Below are 18,254 nucleotides of genomic sequence, written 5' to 3' on the forward strand. Positions count from 1 at the left end.
AAGCAATTTACTTATGCAAAATACTCCATTCAGGAGTGTTCATTTATTAACTCAACAAATATGATGTACCTGTGTACCAGGTATAGAAAGATGAGCAAGACAAATGAGGTTTCTGCCCATAGCTTACATTATAATGAGGGTTGGACAGTAATTAGTAAATAAACAACTAAACAGGCTGATGAATGCTTCTTAAATGCTATGAAGAAACTAACTAGAATGATTGGTGATGGCCCTGTAGTTGGTCAGGGAAAGCTACCTCAAGAAGAAATTATTTGACCTGCGATTTAATTAATGAGAATGACCTATGTGCAGAGCTAGAAAAAGAGCTTTCTAGAGAGAGAGAATAACAAATGCAAAGTTCAAGAGATACAGATGGACTTGGAAGTTTTGAGGATTAGTGGAGAGGCCATTGTAGACAGAGGGGAGAATTGTGTGATATGGGATTGAACAGTTAGGAGACCATAGTTACTCAGTAATCGTTTTTTTGCTGGCAGTAGTTCTTTTTTTTTTTTTTTTTTTGTTAATTTATCTATATAATTTACCTTGGTCTTTCTTTCCTCTGATAGGTGGTGTTACTATATTTGTGGCCTTATATGATTATGAAGCTAGAACTACAGAAGACCTTTCATTTAAAAAGGGTGAAAGATTTCAAATAATTAACAATACGTAAGTGTCGTGAATATTTTGTGAGGGAGAAATACTGACAGAAACCTGGTCTTTTCACTGAAACCACTGAGCTAGTTAATGATCCAGACATGAGAGAGGTGGGACGTGGGTCTCTGCGCACGGGGTTTTACGATGCCTTTGGCTTCTGTAGAAACCAAGCATACTACTGCTGTAGCCAGAAGTTACGATTTCTGTAGATTGTGCTGCTATGGTTCTGCCATAAACAGTAGTGTTCTAAGAATGGATAGTTATTGAAGGGGTACGTGCAAGTTTATTACTTATAAAAAAAACTTTATAAAGAGAATATTCTCTTTTCCTATTTATCTAAGTATCAGATGATTTAAGATCCTATCTCTTTAAAAAAGGAAGGGAAGAAGTTAGGTGAGGAACCCCTGTATTCCCAAACTGAACATATTAGGTTGCTTTTTGTTTATATGATCTTAGACTTCTTGTCATCTGGTGGCCCAACACAGAAAATATGATGCTTTTTATAGAAAACAGATCCCATAATTTCATTAGCAAGCATAGTGACCACTTCGTAACTAACTTCTCAGAATATATGTTTATGGTCTCTTTGCTTCCAGTAATGTTTCCTTTCCTCCTTTTCCTTCCTTCTGCCACTAGTTATTGTTCCAAAACATAAAATATGGTCATGTCTCTCTGTTTTAAAATTCTTCAGTAGCTACAAGTTGCCATCAAGATAAAAGGAAAACAACAATAATAGTAGCCATCATTCACTGAGAATTTACTGTGTGCTTCTCCCCCTTCCTCACTCCACCACCCAGCCATATGGAATTACTTGCAGTTTTCTCAGTCCACCAAAGTTTCTCATACTCTTCAGGCCTTCACACATACTATTTCTTTTTTCTGGAATGTGACTTCCCGTCTCTTCATTTCTTTCCTTTGTCTAGCTAGCTGTACTCATCCTTCAAAATATAGTTCATGTCATTTCTTAAGGGTGCCTTTCTTTACCTTCTTCCTCTCCTGCCTGGCCCAGTCTCCACCACCTCCTGGATTAAGTGTCTCTCTCAGGTGTTCACATAGCAACCTGTGCAAACCTCACTCTCAGCTCTCATCAAATTTAGAATTATAAATTGTCACTTGCTTGTCATTCTTTTAGACCAGTGGTTCTCAACCTGGGACAAAATCCCAGAGAACATTTGGCCAATGTCTGGAGACATTTTTGGTTGTCACAGTTGGGGTGCTGCTAGTGGGTAGAGGCCAGAGATATTGGTAAACATCGTACAATGCACCCGACAGTCCCCCACAACAAAGATTTATCAAGCCCAAAGTGTTAGTAGTGCTGAGGTTGCAAAACCACCTCTAGACTGTGAGTTCCTTGAGGTCAAGGACTGTCTTTTGACCTTTGTTTCCAGCACACCCTATTGTAAAGCCTTTCATTTAATAGATACTCAGTAAATGTTGGAATCAATCAGTACATGCTTAGCAGGATCAAATACAAAGTTTCCAGTTTGTATATCTGGAAGTACTTACATACTAGGAAACCACAAACCAAGTGTATGAGTTTCTAAATATTTGAATCACCAAAGGATTTTTTCATTCATTTTCTAGAGAGCAAATTCACCTCAAGCATTTATAAAATTTCAATTTAGACAGTACATTTTCGATACTTATCTCCAGCAAAGCAAAACATGAATTTTTGTAGTGAATCCCCTATATATCTTCCTTATTAAAGACTGATAATATTTGTTGTTTTCATATTAATTTTGGGAAATTCAGGGCTTATATATTATAAACCACATATAGTTCTCATGTTCTGAATTGTAATTTTAGTCTTACTGGGATATTTATGGATAACATTTTTATGAATATGTATCATTCTAGAAATTCAATTTTTAATTTTATTCTTCATTGTTAATTGTTTGGCTGCAGGAGTGCTAGGGCATTGTGATGGTTTTTTTTTTTCCTGAAATGCCTGAAAAAGAACATTACAGTTTTATGTGCTGTTAAAAGCATTTGGCAACAAAAAAAGAATGAACTACTGATACATGCTACAACATAGGTGACCCTTGAAAAAATTATGCTAAGTGAAAGAAACCAGTCACAAAAGACCATATATTGTACGATTCCATTTGTATGAAATGCCCACAGTAGACATACCCATGGAGAAAGAAAGCAGATTAGTGGTTGACAGTGATAGAGATGGAAGGGTGGTGGGAGTGAGGAGTGACGGCTAATGGGTACAGAGTTTCTTTTTGGGTGATGAAAATGTTCTAAAACTGATTGTGGTAATGGTTGTACAACTCTGAATATGTTAAAAACCACTAAACTGTACATCTTAAATGGGGGAATTTTATGGTATGCAAATTATATCTCAGTAAAGCTGTTAAAAAAGATAACATTCGATCAAAACTGAACACTTTGAAAGATTTACCTCCCAAATTGCTTTATTCAATATGGTTTATTGTCTTTGCTTAGGGAATTATGTGAAAACAATATATTATAACTAAAAGTGTGTAGTGTCTTTGGGGTGTTTTTTTTTGGTTTGGAGCAGAAGTATACAATTGTGCTTTCATTTAGTCTTATTACCTTAATTGATGTAACCTATTTTATAATATTGTTCTTTGAGTTTAATTCTTGTTCAAATAAATGCATAGATAGAAAATGGAATACCTATTGTCTACATCAGGTACAAGACGACAATGCAATATATTGTACCTTGGGCAGTAGTCTACCTTGTGGTGATTGTTGTTTTATGTGTTGCAGGGAAGGAGACTGGTGGGAAGCAAGATCAATTGCTACAGGAAAGAATGGTTATATCCCTAGCAATTATGTAGCACCTGCAGATTCCATTCAGGCAGAAGAGTATGGCACTACTTCATATTTTATTAATTCTTTTGATTTTAAAAATGTTTTAATGCACATTCTACTTAGCCACAACTTTATACACACGGAATTACATACCAGTCTTAATACAGCTAACTTAATAGCTAATGTATCATATTAATAGATGTTACTTGAAAATTAATAATTAATGTCATAGTATCCACTTAGAGTAGGATCATAGATGAATCTGCATCAATCATTCTGCTTTATGCCTAGTCTCTCTCCATTATTTTTCTACTTTAAAAAAAAATGTTAACCCTTTGGATATTTTGCAGACTCTCACTTCAAAAATGTACTTTCAGTGTAGTATTGTATCAGCGTTAACTTCTTGATTTAGGCACTTGCAGTGTGGTGCCATGTAGGAGGGTATACTTACCTTTTAGGAAGTACACACTGAAGTATTTGGTATAATAATTCAGCATGATTGCAACTTACAGTCAGTTCAGGAAAAAATACATATACATGCACACACATATATATTCATATATATACAGAGAGAATATATATAATATTTAGAGAGAGAGAAGGATAATGACAAAGCAAAATGTTAACAGGGAACCTGGTTGTGGGGTATATATGGAAGTTCTGTGTTCTATTTTTACACCTTTTAGAAAGTCACAGTTCACCTTCAGTGACATACTACTTTTAGGTCAAACCAGTTTATCTGGCATTCATAAATACCATTTCATTTTTATAGTACAACACTTAATACGGTGTCTTGTAGTAGGTACTTTATTAGAATTTGTTTGCTTTTATGAATGATAAATAATTTGTTTCAATAACTCTGTTTTGCTTTGGTGCTTGTTATTTTCTTGTCTGTCTTCTCCAGTATTCTGTGAGCTCTTTCACAGCAGAGACTGTCATTTTTATTCACAAAACTACTAATCAAACCCACACGAATTTAGAGTTCCTAATAATTTGCATATGATATACTTGTATCTTACTGAATACAGATGATCACACTATTACCAAAGAACCACTTCTTTTCTTCCTATTATGGTGTTAATATTGCCATTTGTCACTGACAGAAAAGATCTGTTATTTGAATGCCTTCCCTTCTCCATTTACCGTTCCTGTGACTACCAGGTAGAATTTTAAGAGATATATGTTGAGTAGTCAATACATGGAAATACTATGAGAATATATTCTAACAGTAATATTTATAATAGTCCTATTTAATAAAAATCTTTAATTATGCTTTATTATATTTTAAGCTGTGTTCTATAGCTATTCTTTGTCATCCTCCGTATCTGACTCCATTCTTATTGATACTTGTGTATAATTTGTCTATCATACCTTTTCACTTCAAAATACTATTAATTTGTTTCCAGATGGTATTTTGGCAAAATGGGAAGAAAAGATGCTGAAAGATTACTTCTCAATCCTGGAAATCAACGAGGTATTTTCTTAGTAAGAGAGAGTGAAACTACTAAAGGTATGAACATTGTTATATTAATATAAGTATAAAAATTTATTGGGTCAATATTTTGAGAAAGATATAGTAAATAAGTATTCATTTTCTCCCTAGGTGCTTATTCCCTTTCCATTCGTGATTGGGATGAGGTAAGAGGTGACAATGTGAAACACTACAAAATTAGGAAACTTGACAATGGTGGATACTATATCACAACCAGAGCACAATTCGATACTCTGCAGAAATTGGTGAAACACTACACAGGTAGGTGAATATTTCAAAGTTAAAAATACTTCCTCATGTTCTATTTTATGAGGACAGAATCTATCTTCATTTCTCTTTAGGTTTAACACACTTCCTTACACACAGTGCATGTCCAATAAATGTCTGCTGTATTCTATTTTAAAATGAGGAACCAGGTAATACTTAGTGCTTGAATTGCGTTTTTGGATATAGTATGCCAAAAGCAGACTATCATCATTTGAGTCCTTTTATCTCATTGGTATAGTGTTCATGGTGGAGTTTTATTTCCTAATATATAAATACCAAGATAGATTATGGAAATAAACATAAAAGCAAATACTTTATTTATGGACATATATTATATTGATAAAACTAAACACTTAACATAAAAAGCTATGTCAGATTTTTATTTGGATTACCTTGCCTGTATGGGCTGGATCACCTGAGATTTCCTAAAGTATAAATCTAATGAAATTTGGTTTGAAGTTACATTTTCCTTATTCTGGAAAATTAACCTATAGCAACTATATGGACATTCTTGTCTTTCAAGGACCTCTGAAAGGTACTTAATATTAGTCATCTGTCTCAAAAATTTTCTGTCTCAAAAATTTTTGTTATGAATGAATGAATCTGAAAGTCTTTTAAATGATTAATACCAAGGGAGGGGAAGTTTCCATGGTAATTTCTTTTTCAGTGACAGCTAGCTGCAAACTGAGTCTGTCAAGTCAACCAGCAGTCTTGACATTGATCAAACATGTTATCAAGCAGTTGTATCACTTGTAATTGCCTTTGTTAAAATGAGAATTTGCGTGGTTGCTTAGAGTAGGAGGAACTGTGTCTCATTTACAATAAGAAAGATTATATAAGCAAGGATTCACAAGCCAAGCCATTGTGAATCTGGGGTTACCAGCCTTTGTGTCTCCCTTATTTAAAAATCAATCTCCCAAATGAAGTTTTTTTCTAGATTTTTGGTATGCCTCTTACAAATTAGTTGTTATTAGTATAATAATTAATGACAGCATTCACTTTGGGAATAAAGCTCTGTGGCCAAAAGCAGAACTTAGGAGGCAGATCGTCCTGGGGTTGAATCCCATCTCCACCACTTACTAACTGTGGGACTTTGGGAAAGTTGTATAAGTTTTCCAAGCTTCATTTATATGAGATGTTTGTAAAATGCTGAATTAGCACAATAATAAATAATAACTTTAAATTGTATTGTAAAGTTTTACTTATATATAGTTTATTTTGCTTCTTATGGACAATTTCATTTTTGTGGCCAGGTATAGTGGCTCACGCCTGTAATCCTAACACTCTGGGAGGCCAAGGCAAGAGGATCGCTTGAGCTCAAGAGTTCGACACCAGCCTGATCAAGAGCAAGACCCTGTCTCTACTAAAAATAGAAAAAATTAGCCATGTGCACCGGTAGTCCCAGCTACTTGGGAGGCTGAGGCAGGAGAATTGCTGGAGCCCAGGGGTGTGAGGTTGCTGTGAGCTAGGCTAATGCCACGCCACTCATCCGGGCAACAAGAGTAAGCCTCTGTCTCAAAAAAACACAAAAACAAACAAAAAAACAAAAACAGTTTCCTTTTCGTGTTTATGTTTTTAGAATAAAACTGATAGGACATTATGTTTTCGTTTTTCTACAGTTAACTTTTTATTTTTTTTTTTTAATTTTTACTTTTTTTTTTTTTTTTTTTTTGAGACAGAGTCTCACTCTGTTGCCCAGGCTAGAGTGCCGTGGTGTCAGCCTAGCTCACAGCAACGTCAAACTCCTGGGCTCAAGCAGTCCTCCCGTCTCAGCCTCCCGAGTAGCTGGGACTGAAAGCATGCGCCACCATGCCCGGCTAGTTTTTAATATATATATATATGCATATATATATATATTTTATTTATTTATTTATTTATTTTTAGTTGTCCAGCTAATTTTTCTTTTTTTCTTTTTTTTTTTTTTTTTTAGTAGAGATAGGGGTCTTGCACTTGCTCAGGCTGGTCTCAAACTCCTGACCTTGAGCGATCCTCCCGCCTCTGCCTCCCATAGTGCTAGGATTATAGGTATGAGCCATCTCGCCCTGCCTAACTTTTTAAAACATCGATACACTACATGTCCTTTAATTTTTGTAAGTAATTGATTTCACAGTGTAGTTTATTCATTTATCTAGAACATGCTGATGGATTATGTCACAAGTTAACAACTGTGTGTCCAACTGTGAAACCTCAGACTCAAGGTCTAGCAAAAGATGCTTGGGAAATCCCTCGAGAATCTTTACGACTAGAGGTTAAACTAGGACAAGGATGTTTTGGTGAAGTATGGATGGGTAAGAAGCCTGAACTTTTGTTTTCTGTCATTGTTTAGCCATAGGTTAAAGTGCCACAATTAACGATAACATGTTTAAATGTTTAATGTAACTGCTGGTCTCTGAATTTTGGTTTAAACTCCCTTAAAATATAAATTAAAATAGTAAAACGCATTGTTTTTTTAGGAACATGGAATGGAACCACAAAAGTAGCAATCAAAACACTAAAACCAGGTACAATGATGCCAGAAGCTTTTCTTCAAGAAGCTCAGATAATGAAAAAATTAAGACATGACAAACTTGTTCCACTTTATGCTGTTGTTTCTGAAGAGCCAATTTACATTGTCACTGAATTTATGTCAAAAGGTATGTGTATATTAGTACCTCCAAAGGTATTCATGTTGATAAATGACCTGTTTTTTTAAAAACCAGGTCTTCATTTCTATTTTTTGCATATAGGCTTTTATTGTATAGTGTTTTCTAATTCAATATTTTTATGTAGACATTTAAAAAGAAGAAATCTAACATTTTGTTTAAAGGGATGCTTAGTGATTAGTTGCAGTTATTCCAGAAGATAGTATAAACTTTAAAAGGAAAATTAGGCAGGCTGAATGTATTTTGAAAGTAGGTTTGACTAAAGGAAATAAAATAGCTAGGAAAGTGAAAGATAGGAAAAAAAGGTGTTTATACAAATTGAATTGAAATGATAAAATCAGGCCAGGCGCAGTGGCTCATGCCTATAATCCTAACACTCTGTGAGGCCAAGGTGGGTGGATTGCTTGAGCTCAGGAGTTCGAGACCAGCCTGAGCAAGAGCGAGACCCTGTCTCTACTAAAAATAGAAAGAAATTATATGGGCAACTAAAAATATATATAGAAAATATTAGCCGGGCATGGTGGCGCGTGCCTTAAGTCCCAGCTACTCCGGAGGCTGAGGCAGGAGAATCGCTTGAGCCCAGGAGTTTGAAGTTGCTGTGAGCTAGGCTGAGGCCGCGGCACTCTAGCCCAGGCAACAGAGAGACTCTGTCTCAAAAATAAAATAAAAACAGAAAGATACATCTTTAGTACTAAAGCAAAGAAATAAGGTAAAGTTAAAATAAATTAGTTTTATCGCATTTTAATATAAATATAATCTCCATACTTAGGACCTCTAGAGACTTTTTTCCCCTATTACTATCAGTTAAAATCTGTCCATTCTCCCAAACTCCAGACTGCAAGGTGGAATCTTCAGTGACAGGGTTAGTTAGGGCAAGAGGATAGTGAGAAGAGAAGGTTGATATTCTTTCTTTCTTTTCTTTCTTTTTTTTTTTTCCCCTCTTTTTTTGAGACAGTCTTGCTCTGTTGCCTGGGCTAGAGTGCAGTGGCCCAATCATAGCTCACTGCAACCTCAAACTTCTGGGTTCAAGTGATCCTCCTGCCTCAGCCTCTCAAGTAGCTGGGACCACAGGTGCGCACCACCATGCCCAGCTAATTTTTATTTTTTTGTAGAGGTGGAGTCTCACTTGTTGCCCAGGCTTGTCTTGAAGTCCCAGTCTGAAGCAGCAACCCTCCCATCTCAGCCTTCCAAAGTACTAGGATTGCAGGTGTGAGCCACCACCCCTGGCTTCTTCTCTTTTTTTCCCTGTGCAAATGATGCTTTAGAAGAACCAATAAGTCCATAAATAGGGCTATAGGCCTGATACTCATCCATTTTGAATTTGATCCCCTTCTTTTTTTTTTTAATCTCTTGAGTCAGTAGTGTATAAAGTCACTGATTATGTTACCCTCTCCAGTAGTCTATCTTGACCAGTGATGTAGTTCCATCTAGTGGTGACAAGGCTAACTACAAGCTTCACATTTGCTATAGGAAAATTTCTTTTCTCTCAAAAGGGACTGAAACCAAAAGCTAAGAACTGACACAGCCTAATAATTAATAGCCAAAACATAACTAAAGTCCCAAAGCACTCTTTCAAAACAATTTCTACTGCAACAACAGCCAAATATGCCTTGTCAAAGAGTGCATTGAATGAACCAGAAGAGGAAGGGAGAAACAAGAAGTTTCAATCAAGATATTGGTAGCTTAAAAAAAGATAATGGAGGGGCCAGGCATAGTGACTCATGCCTGTAATCTCAGCACTTTGGGAGGATTGCTTGAGGCCAGGAGTTCAAGACCAGCCTGGGCAACGTAGCAAGACCCTTTCACTACAAAAAAATAAAATAAAAAAATTAGCCGGGTATGGTGGCATGCTTCTGTAGTACTAGCTACATTTGGGATGCCTTGAGCCCAGCAGGAGTTGGATGTTTGCAGTGGGCTATTATCATGCCACTGCACTTCAGCCTGGGAGACAGAGTGAGACCCTGTCTCTAATTAATAAATACATGTATGTATGTAAAGGAAGTAAGAGGCTAATGATCCATCTAGCCATTTAGCTCTGTATATTGATTTCAAGAATTATTTAATTGGGAGAACGTGGTAAAATTCTGTATCGTCAGACCACTGGGTAGGATTATTCGCAGATCGGAAATTTAGCATACAAGATAACAAAAGTCCTTTCTAGTTTTAAAACTCTGTAATTTGTGCCAGGCACGGTAGCTTGAGCCTGTAATCCTAGCACTCTGGGAGGCCAAGGCAGAAGGATTGCTTGAGCTCAGGCATCAGAGACCAGCCTAAGCAAGAGCGAGACCCAATCTTTACTAAAAATAGAAAAATTAGCCAGGCATCACGGTATGTGCCTATAGTCCCAGCTACTTTGAAGGCTGAGGCAGAAGGATTGCTGGAGCCCAGGAGTTTGAGGTTGTAGTGAGCTATGATGACACCACTGCACTCTACATGTGGTGACAGAGATGCTGTCTCAAAAAAAACAAAACAAAAAGAAAACTCTGTCTTACTTCGATATTCAGTTACTTAGCAGTTGACCCGCCTCGTGTACTCCAACATAAACCCACTATTCTAGACAGATCTTCGTGTTGCCCCTGTTTCCCTGATTTTGTTGATGTTATTTCCTTCACTTGGTATTTCGGATTTCCTTATCTCTTGACCAGTCCACCAACTACACTTCCCTAATCAGTCTGTAGTCATGCGTTGCATTTACATGTCGTTTCTCTTTACTTTTCTTTAATCTGGAGCCATTCTGCAGCCTTTCTTTGTCCTTCATAGTATTGTTATGTTTGAAGAGAACAGTCCAGTTTTATGTTTTATAAAATGTGCCTTAATTTGCATTTGCCTGATGTTTTTTCTTGATTAAATTCGAATACATAAGTAAGCTTTTAACCAGTAATAGGGAGGCAGCAATTAGACTTCCTTTCTAGCCTTATGTTTGCTGCTATTCACAGTACTTTGCTGTTCAGTGGTACCTTCTGCCAAAATTGAGAGAAGCTGATCAGGGCAGCACTTCCACCACAGCTCATTTAGTTACCTAAATTTAGTTTTAACCATCCCAAGATATTCCCAGTTGTCTGACTTACTGATTGAAAGTGATTTAAAAGTATGTATCTAATACTACTTTTTGAATCAAAATTCGGATATTGATCAAAGCAAGGAAAATGCCTTTCATCTGGTAAAGTTAATGCATTTTCGCCTTTTCATATGTTATCAGGAGTTTTCAAATTTTCAGTTTAAGGACCTCTTCTAGAATCAAGATTATTATTCAGAAATTCCAAAACTGCAAAAAAAAAAAAATGAAAAAATGAAAAGCTAAGAAGTTTTATGTTGTGGTGCGGGGTGGAAGACTATTTGTTTCAGTCCTAATGTAAGATTTGATTAGTTTTCATGAATATTGTGCTGTCTTTTACAGGGAGCTTATTAGATTTCCTTAAGGAAGGAGATGGAAAGTATTTGAAGCTTCCACAACTAGTCGATATGGCTGCTCAGGTATTTGTATATATACATGTATCAATTTGGATTGAAAGTATACATTAAAATGTAGAATAATCTTAGTGGAATATTATAGCTTATAAAGTGAACTAATGAAATTTTAGAACTGGAAGGAACATTAGAGATGATCCAATGTGAGCTCCTAATGTTAAAAATATTGTGGTATCTAAAGACCAAAGGCATCTAAAATTGTGACTTGTTAGTAGCAGAACCAATATTAGAACCAGCTCTCTAACTCCCCATCTAGTGCTGTCCTGTATCATATGGCCTTTTAGAAAATATGGAAGATACATGCTTCACAAATATAAAGTCTATATGTATTTATTTTTCAACAGATGAATTTTAAGAAAATTAAAATGGATGAATGCTATTCCAAAGAAAATATTAGTAATCTAAAGTGTATGCTGAATTTTTTATTTAACATAGTCCAAAACAGGAATTGTTATAAGATGGCAATATATAGTTTAAAATGGGACTTTTTAACTCTTCAACTTTTTGTTTAAAATATACAGTGAAAACTATTAAAAGTTCCTATCCATACATGTGATAAGTGTTCTAAGGGCCTTTTATTGGCTTTGGTTGACATGCTGGTTCCGGAACTCTTACTTCTCAGTGAACATCCACATGTCCACAGATCTGTCTATTTAGACAGACTTCATGCTGAGAAACTATACATATGAACATATAGCAGGCCTGTTTTGTGCTCTTAGACACTATAGTAGTGGGGGTCGGCAAACCATTTTTTTGTGAACAACCAGGTAAATGTTTTAGGCTTGGTAAGCCACATAAAATCTCTCGTACCTTTTTTTCATCTTTTTTTTTTTTACACAACCCTTTAAAAATGTGAACACCATTTTTAGTTCTCAGGCCACAGAGGCTGAAGGCCACATTTGGCCTATAAGCTGTAGTTTACCAACCTCTACCTTTTGGTTAATACCATTATCACCTGGATATCTTAGATTGTGTCTGACAATGGACTTTGATGGGCTATGTCCAGAGGGACTAAATAACCCTGTGATTTATCTTTTCTACCACTGACAGAAGAAGACATGAGGACGTTATGCTGTTAATGGTGATTCGGTATACTGTGAGGTTAAAAATCTTGGCCTCCAGAGCAGTGTCAGATTTTTGAAATCTGGATTTAGCTTGCTTTTTTTATTATAATGTTTTCTATTTTTCTTATTATTTCCTAGACTATGCCCTGTTACCATCATCTCCTTTTGAGATATATGGTTATAAGTGATTTCATTAAACATTAGCCAAAATTGTCTTCTCTCTGCTTCCCTTTGTAGCATATGTTTTGTGTTTTTTTTTCTTTCTAAGATTGCTGATGGTATGGCATATATCGAAAGAATGAACTATATTCACCGAGATCTTCGGGCTGCTAACATTCTTGTAGGAGAAAATCTTGTGTGCAAAATAGCAGATTTTGGTTTAGCAAGATTAATTGAAGACAATGAATACACGGCAAGACAAGGTAAATTTTATTATTTATTTATTTATTTATTTATTAGCACTTAATAGTTTCAACAAGGACAAGGTAAAGTTACTTTTACATAAATGCTGTGGTCTGGCACGGTGGCCCATTCCTATAATCCCAGCGCTTTGGAAGGCCAGGGTGGGAGGATTGCTTGAGACCCGAAGTTCAAGACCAGCTTGGGCAACGTAGAAAGACCCCATCTCTAAATTAGCCAGGTGTGGTGGCACTCACGTGTACTCCTACTTGGGAGGCTGAGGCAGGAGGATGACTTGAGCCCTAGGAGTTCAAGGTTACAGTGAGCTGTGATCCTGTCACTGCATTCCAACCTGGGCAACAGAGAAAGACCCTGTCTTTAGTGGATAGAGGCCAGGCATACCACTAAACATCCTACAATGTGCAGGGATGTACAGGCTAGACACCCCACACAAAGAATTATCAGGTCCAAAATGTCAGTGATGCCAAGGTTGAGAAACCCTGCTTTTAGACACAGTGCTTTTTTTCCCAGCCTCTATACCTTAGTGCAGTTACCTCCAGCTGGGTTATCCTTCTATTGTTCCATAATCTTTACCTATAAAAACCCAAACCATTCTTTAAGGCTTAATTTAGGTACCACTTTTTTTGTTTTTATTTTTGTATTTTTTTTTGAGAGAGTCTCACTCTGTTGCTTGGGCCAGAGTGCAGTGGTGTCGTCATAGCTCACTGCAACCTCAAACTCCTGGGTTCAAGCGATCCTCCTGCCTCAGCCTCCCAAAGTGCTAGGATTAAAGGTACATTCTACCATGCCCAGCCAAGGTGCCACTTTTCAGATGAAATCTGTTGTGCTTATTCTGAGGAAAACTGATCTTCTGTTTGTCGAATTATCTAAAGAATTCTATTTTACAACACTGTATACACACAAATACAAATAACTTCAAGTATGTAAAACACCTGTAATCTTATTTCCACTGTGTTAAACTTTATCAATGCCATGCTTATGTTCCTATAATTAGCATAATGCTTTATACCTAAAAAGCATACACTAAATATTTGAATAGTACAATAAAACTTTGCAGAAAGACATCATAAACTAGAAAAGAGATTATGGTCAAAAACCAGTAGACGTTAGAACTCAATAGAATATACTTTCATAAACCAATAGTTAGCTACAGCTGTTAGGTGCCAGACTGCACTTAAAAGTTACAGATCCTATAATCCTGCGGTCCCCAACCCCCGGGCTATAGACTGGTTTTGGTCCCTGGCCTGTTATGAACCAGGCCACAGAGCAGGAGGCGAGGAGCAAAGCTTCATCTGTATTTGTAGCTGCTCCCCTGTCACTGGCATCACCGCCTGAGCTCTGCCTCCCCCATCCATGGAAAAATTGTCTTCCATGAAACCAGTCCATGGTGCCAAAAAGGTAGAGACTGCTGCTATAGTCCATATTTTTGGCTTACTAGAGCCTCTGCCTCTACTTTCTTCAATAAATTACTGTCCCCACCACCAGTTGTCTTTTTTATATCATTGAATACCTCATTAGGAAGAAATGTTATTTATTTTAATATAAATTCTATGTATCTTGTGTTTGAAGAATTTGACACTGATGCCACATACAGTAGGGATATTGACAGAATATTAGCCCTTCTTATGTTATGTTTATACAGATAGACTTTTTAAACAATTGATTTAAGCAATATGGTCAATATTGTTTTAGGTGCAAAATTTCCAATCAAATGGACAGCTCCTGAGGCTGCACTATATGGTCGATTTACAATAAAGTCTGATGTGTGGTCATTTGGAATTCTGCAAACAGAACTGGTAACAAAGGGCAGAGTGCCATATCCAGGTAAGCCTACATTTTACTAGGTCTTGGTTATCCCATCAGTGACTTTATCAGGAGTTTATTAGGAACAAAAATATAAGGGAGGGAAAGGGCCTTTATTTCTTCTCTTTCCGTCTCCCTGCCCCTTCTGTTTACTTTGGCGGCGAGTAGACAGCAGCCAGTGAGAGCCACAGTCCTTGACAGGGTGAGCACGTGAGGTGTGCCCTGCATGCACCTGAGCTTTCCCACATGGGACGTCTTCCTGAGGGGCGTTTTATCTGTACTGTGTGCTAAGATAATAAGCCTACCTTAAATATCCTGGGTCATTTCTGCTGCCCGTCCTCCCCACCAAAGTAATCCTGGGTCATCTCTACTCCCCCGAAAGTAATTTCTAGTATTGTGACTGGTGTATTTTTCTAAATATATATTTGCCCTGTTTTATCAATAGACTATTTTGAGATCTTTTTCTTGTTTTACTTCTCCTAACAAAGCATATTTATAAATCATTACTTTAAGAATTGTATCTGTCATTAATAAAGAGGAAAAATAAAAATGTTTCCCTCTCAACAATAAGATTATATAGCTTCTGGGGGGAAGGGGATATTTTAGCTCACTTGAAATTCAGCTACAATTAAATATTCTTTTAGTCTGTTACTTCTCAAACTTTTCTACTGAAATTTCCTAATAGTTGAAGAGAATAAAAACCTGTAAAATCCAATATTCAGGAAAAACTGTTATGCTAATCTTACAGTTTTTGCATATTATCTAGCATATTCCTCCTGCCTGATACCTCCAACTGTGGATCTGGTGCCATCAAATTTTATCACCCACTTTCCCTTGTTGCTGTTTTTGCTGATACTCACTATTTAAGTTCTTCATACTTAATAATGACTCACCATTGCCCTCTTTAATAAGACTCCACTCCTGTCTTAATTCATGGTCATCTTAATACACATATCCATGATTTTTCCATTTCCCTGGTCACTTGTTGTTTGGACTCTTCTCCTCCATGATCTTATCTTCCATTCTACCTTTGCCAGTCTTCCCATGTTCATATCTTAAACCTTAACGTTATCAATAACTGCAGTCCTCTCATAATCTCAGCTTCATGTATCCACTCTCTACTCACCACCTCCCATCTTCCCAGCTAACTCTCTCTACCCCAACCCTAGCAATTTTCTGACACTACCAGGATCTTTAATCCATTGATTCTGCCACCTTTTCCTGCCTCTCCCCTCTTCATGAAACCACTCTAATCCTTACATTCCATGGTCAAGCAGTATAATTATTCCCTTGCATTTACACTTGCCCTTTGCCCTTCTCTCATTTCATCACCATTGCATAGCAAAATCACTGCACTAGGTAAATCCAGCTCCACCTACTCATACCTGCAAACATGACTGGAGGGGGAAAAAACCAGCCATGCTAAGTATTTCACTTTAAGTCTACAGTCATGAGGAACTTTCAGTCTTGGCCGTGACAGAGTGACTAATATCCAGCTTATTGTCCTACTACAAACTACTACAAAAGTTAGAATGTGTAAAAGAACTGTTTTAACATTGCACAGCAACTGATGAAGGCCACAATCCTTAAACAGGGAAAGCACGTGAGATAAACCCTAAATTTATATCAGCTTTCTCCCTGAAAGCATTTTTCTAAAAGGGTATATGGCAGATAAGCCCAGACAGCATCATTCTTGGTGAGCAAAACAGAGATCCAAGTGCTGGGGTCTGGAGGCCAGGGTCCCAGAGAGGAAGGAGCCACAGGGAAAGAACTCTAAAATTCTGCTTAAAAATTCCCCTCAGTACCCTGGGAGGCTGAGGTGGGAGGATTGCTTGAGGCCAGGAGTTTAAGACCAGCCTGAGCAAGAATGAGACCTCATCTCTACTAAAAATAGAAAAATTAGCTGGGCATGGTGGTGCAAGCCTATAGTCCCAGCTACTCAGGAGGCTGAGGCAGGAGGATCACTTGAGCCCAGGAGTTTGAGGTTGCAGTGGGCTATGGTGAAGCCACTGCACTCTTGCCCAGGCACCCTGTCTAAAAAAAAAAAAAAAAAATTCCCTCAGGTCCTTGATCAACTCCTAATCTGCATATATGAAGGGAGAAGCTCTGGGAGACCTAACAGGAAATAGCCACTGGGAGGCTGGGGATTTGAGCATGGTTCAGAGTCTACAGAGTGCTGGGGAGTTCTTGCTCAGCTGAGGTGAATAGACGGGGAATACTCTATACTTTTTGTTGAGACACCAGAAGGGCCATGCCCTAGGAGAAAGGGCAAAACTGGACTAACCTAAAACCAAGCCTTGACTTACTGGCAGATCTGAGTGATCAACCAGTAAAAATTAACTACAAGTAGGATGAAACTTAACATCCTTTAGGAAAAGATAACATGATCCAGATAATCTACAATGTATGATTCAAAATGTTTGGCATAAAAAGTTACTAGACATATGAAGAAGGAAAGAGATGACTGATTATTAAGAGTTCCAAATCAATAGAAGCAGACCCGGACATGATCTCCATCTTGGAGTTAGCAAAGGACTTCAAAATAGTGATATTTAAAATGTTAAAGTAGAAAAGTTTGGCAAAATGATGAAAAACAAAAATTTCAACAGATTTGGAATCTATAAAAAAGAAATGGAAATTTTAGAACTGTAAAACATAATATGAAATTAAGAACTCATTAGATGGGTAGAATAGCAAGATTAGTGGATTCAAAGACACGTTGACAGAAAACACCCAAAGTAATCCATAGATAAAAAAGAATGAAAGAAAACCCAGAACTTTGAAACAAGTGAAACATAGTGAAAAGGTCTAATTTATATGTAATTGGAGTCCCAGAAGGAGAGGAGAGAGAAAATGAAATAGCAGTAATATTTGAAAAAAGTAATGTAAAAAACCTTCCAAATATGATAAAAAGAACCTACCCACAGATTCAGTAAACTCATTGAACCTCAAGCAGAATAAATAAACTCGATGAACTTCAAGCAAGCATATTATGGTCAAATTACAAAAATCTAAATCAAGCAGCCATAAGGAGGTGGTACAGTGTGTATCCCTAATCCAAAAATCCAAAATACAGAACTTTTTGAGCACTGACATGATACCACCACAAGTGGAAAATTCCATACTTGACCTTATGTGATGGGTCACAAAATACAGTCAAAATTTTTTTCATGCACAAAACTATTAAAAATACTGCGTAAAATTACCTTCAGGCTGTGTGTCTTAGGTGTATATAAAACATAAATGAATTTTATGTTTAAACTTGAGTGCCATCCCCAAGATATCTCATTATGTATATGCAAATATTCCAAAATCTGAAACATTTCTGGTCCCAAGCATTTCAAATGAGGGATACTTAGACTGTATATTATCTACACAGAAACAACCGACAGCTGACTTTTCCTCAGGATATGGAAGCCAGAAAAGAATGAAATTATGTCTTTAAAGTATTTCAGGGGAAACTGCTGATCTAAAGCACCAACAATAAAAATATCTTACTGAACTTAAAATGTTTATAAAAATAGATTCTATGACAATAATAACAGAAAAAGGCAGAGGAGATGAAGGAGTAACAGATAAACTGTTCCATGTTTCTTTTGTTTGGAAGGTGTGAAAGTGCTTATTTAAAGTATAATAAGCCAAAGACATATTGTAATCTCA

At 36.8% G+C, this 18,254-nt stretch overlaps 1 protein-coding gene across 1 annotated transcript in view; it reads left to right on the forward strand.

Moving 5' to 3' along the window:
* The window catches only part of YES1 (YES proto-oncogene 1, Src family tyrosine kinase), a 66,030-nt gene that overhangs the window by 43,315 nt on the left and 4,461 nt on the right, over positions 1 to 18,254 (forward strand). Inside the window, exons 3-11 of the mRNA XM_045527896.1 lie at positions 567 to 666; positions 3,394 to 3,492; positions 4,845 to 4,948; positions 5,042 to 5,191; positions 7,330 to 7,485; positions 7,651 to 7,830; positions 11,237 to 11,313; positions 12,640 to 12,793; positions 14,484 to 14,615. Coding sequence (XP_045383852.1) covers positions 567 to 666; positions 3,394 to 3,492; positions 4,845 to 4,948; positions 5,042 to 5,191; positions 7,330 to 7,485; positions 7,651 to 7,830; positions 11,237 to 11,313; positions 12,640 to 12,793; positions 14,484 to 14,615 — 1,152 coding nt within the window. The remainder of the gene's footprint in view (positions 1 to 566; positions 667 to 3,393; positions 3,493 to 4,844; positions 4,949 to 5,041; positions 5,192 to 7,329; positions 7,486 to 7,650; positions 7,831 to 11,236; positions 11,314 to 12,639; positions 12,794 to 14,483; positions 14,616 to 18,254) is intronic.

The sequence above is a fragment of the Lemur catta genome, chromosome 16 (assembly GCF_020740605.2).
Source record: "Lemur catta isolate mLemCat1 chromosome 16, mLemCat1.pri, whole genome shotgun sequence".
Taxonomy (NCBI): domain Eukaryota; kingdom Metazoa; phylum Chordata; class Mammalia; order Primates; family Lemuridae; genus Lemur; species Lemur catta.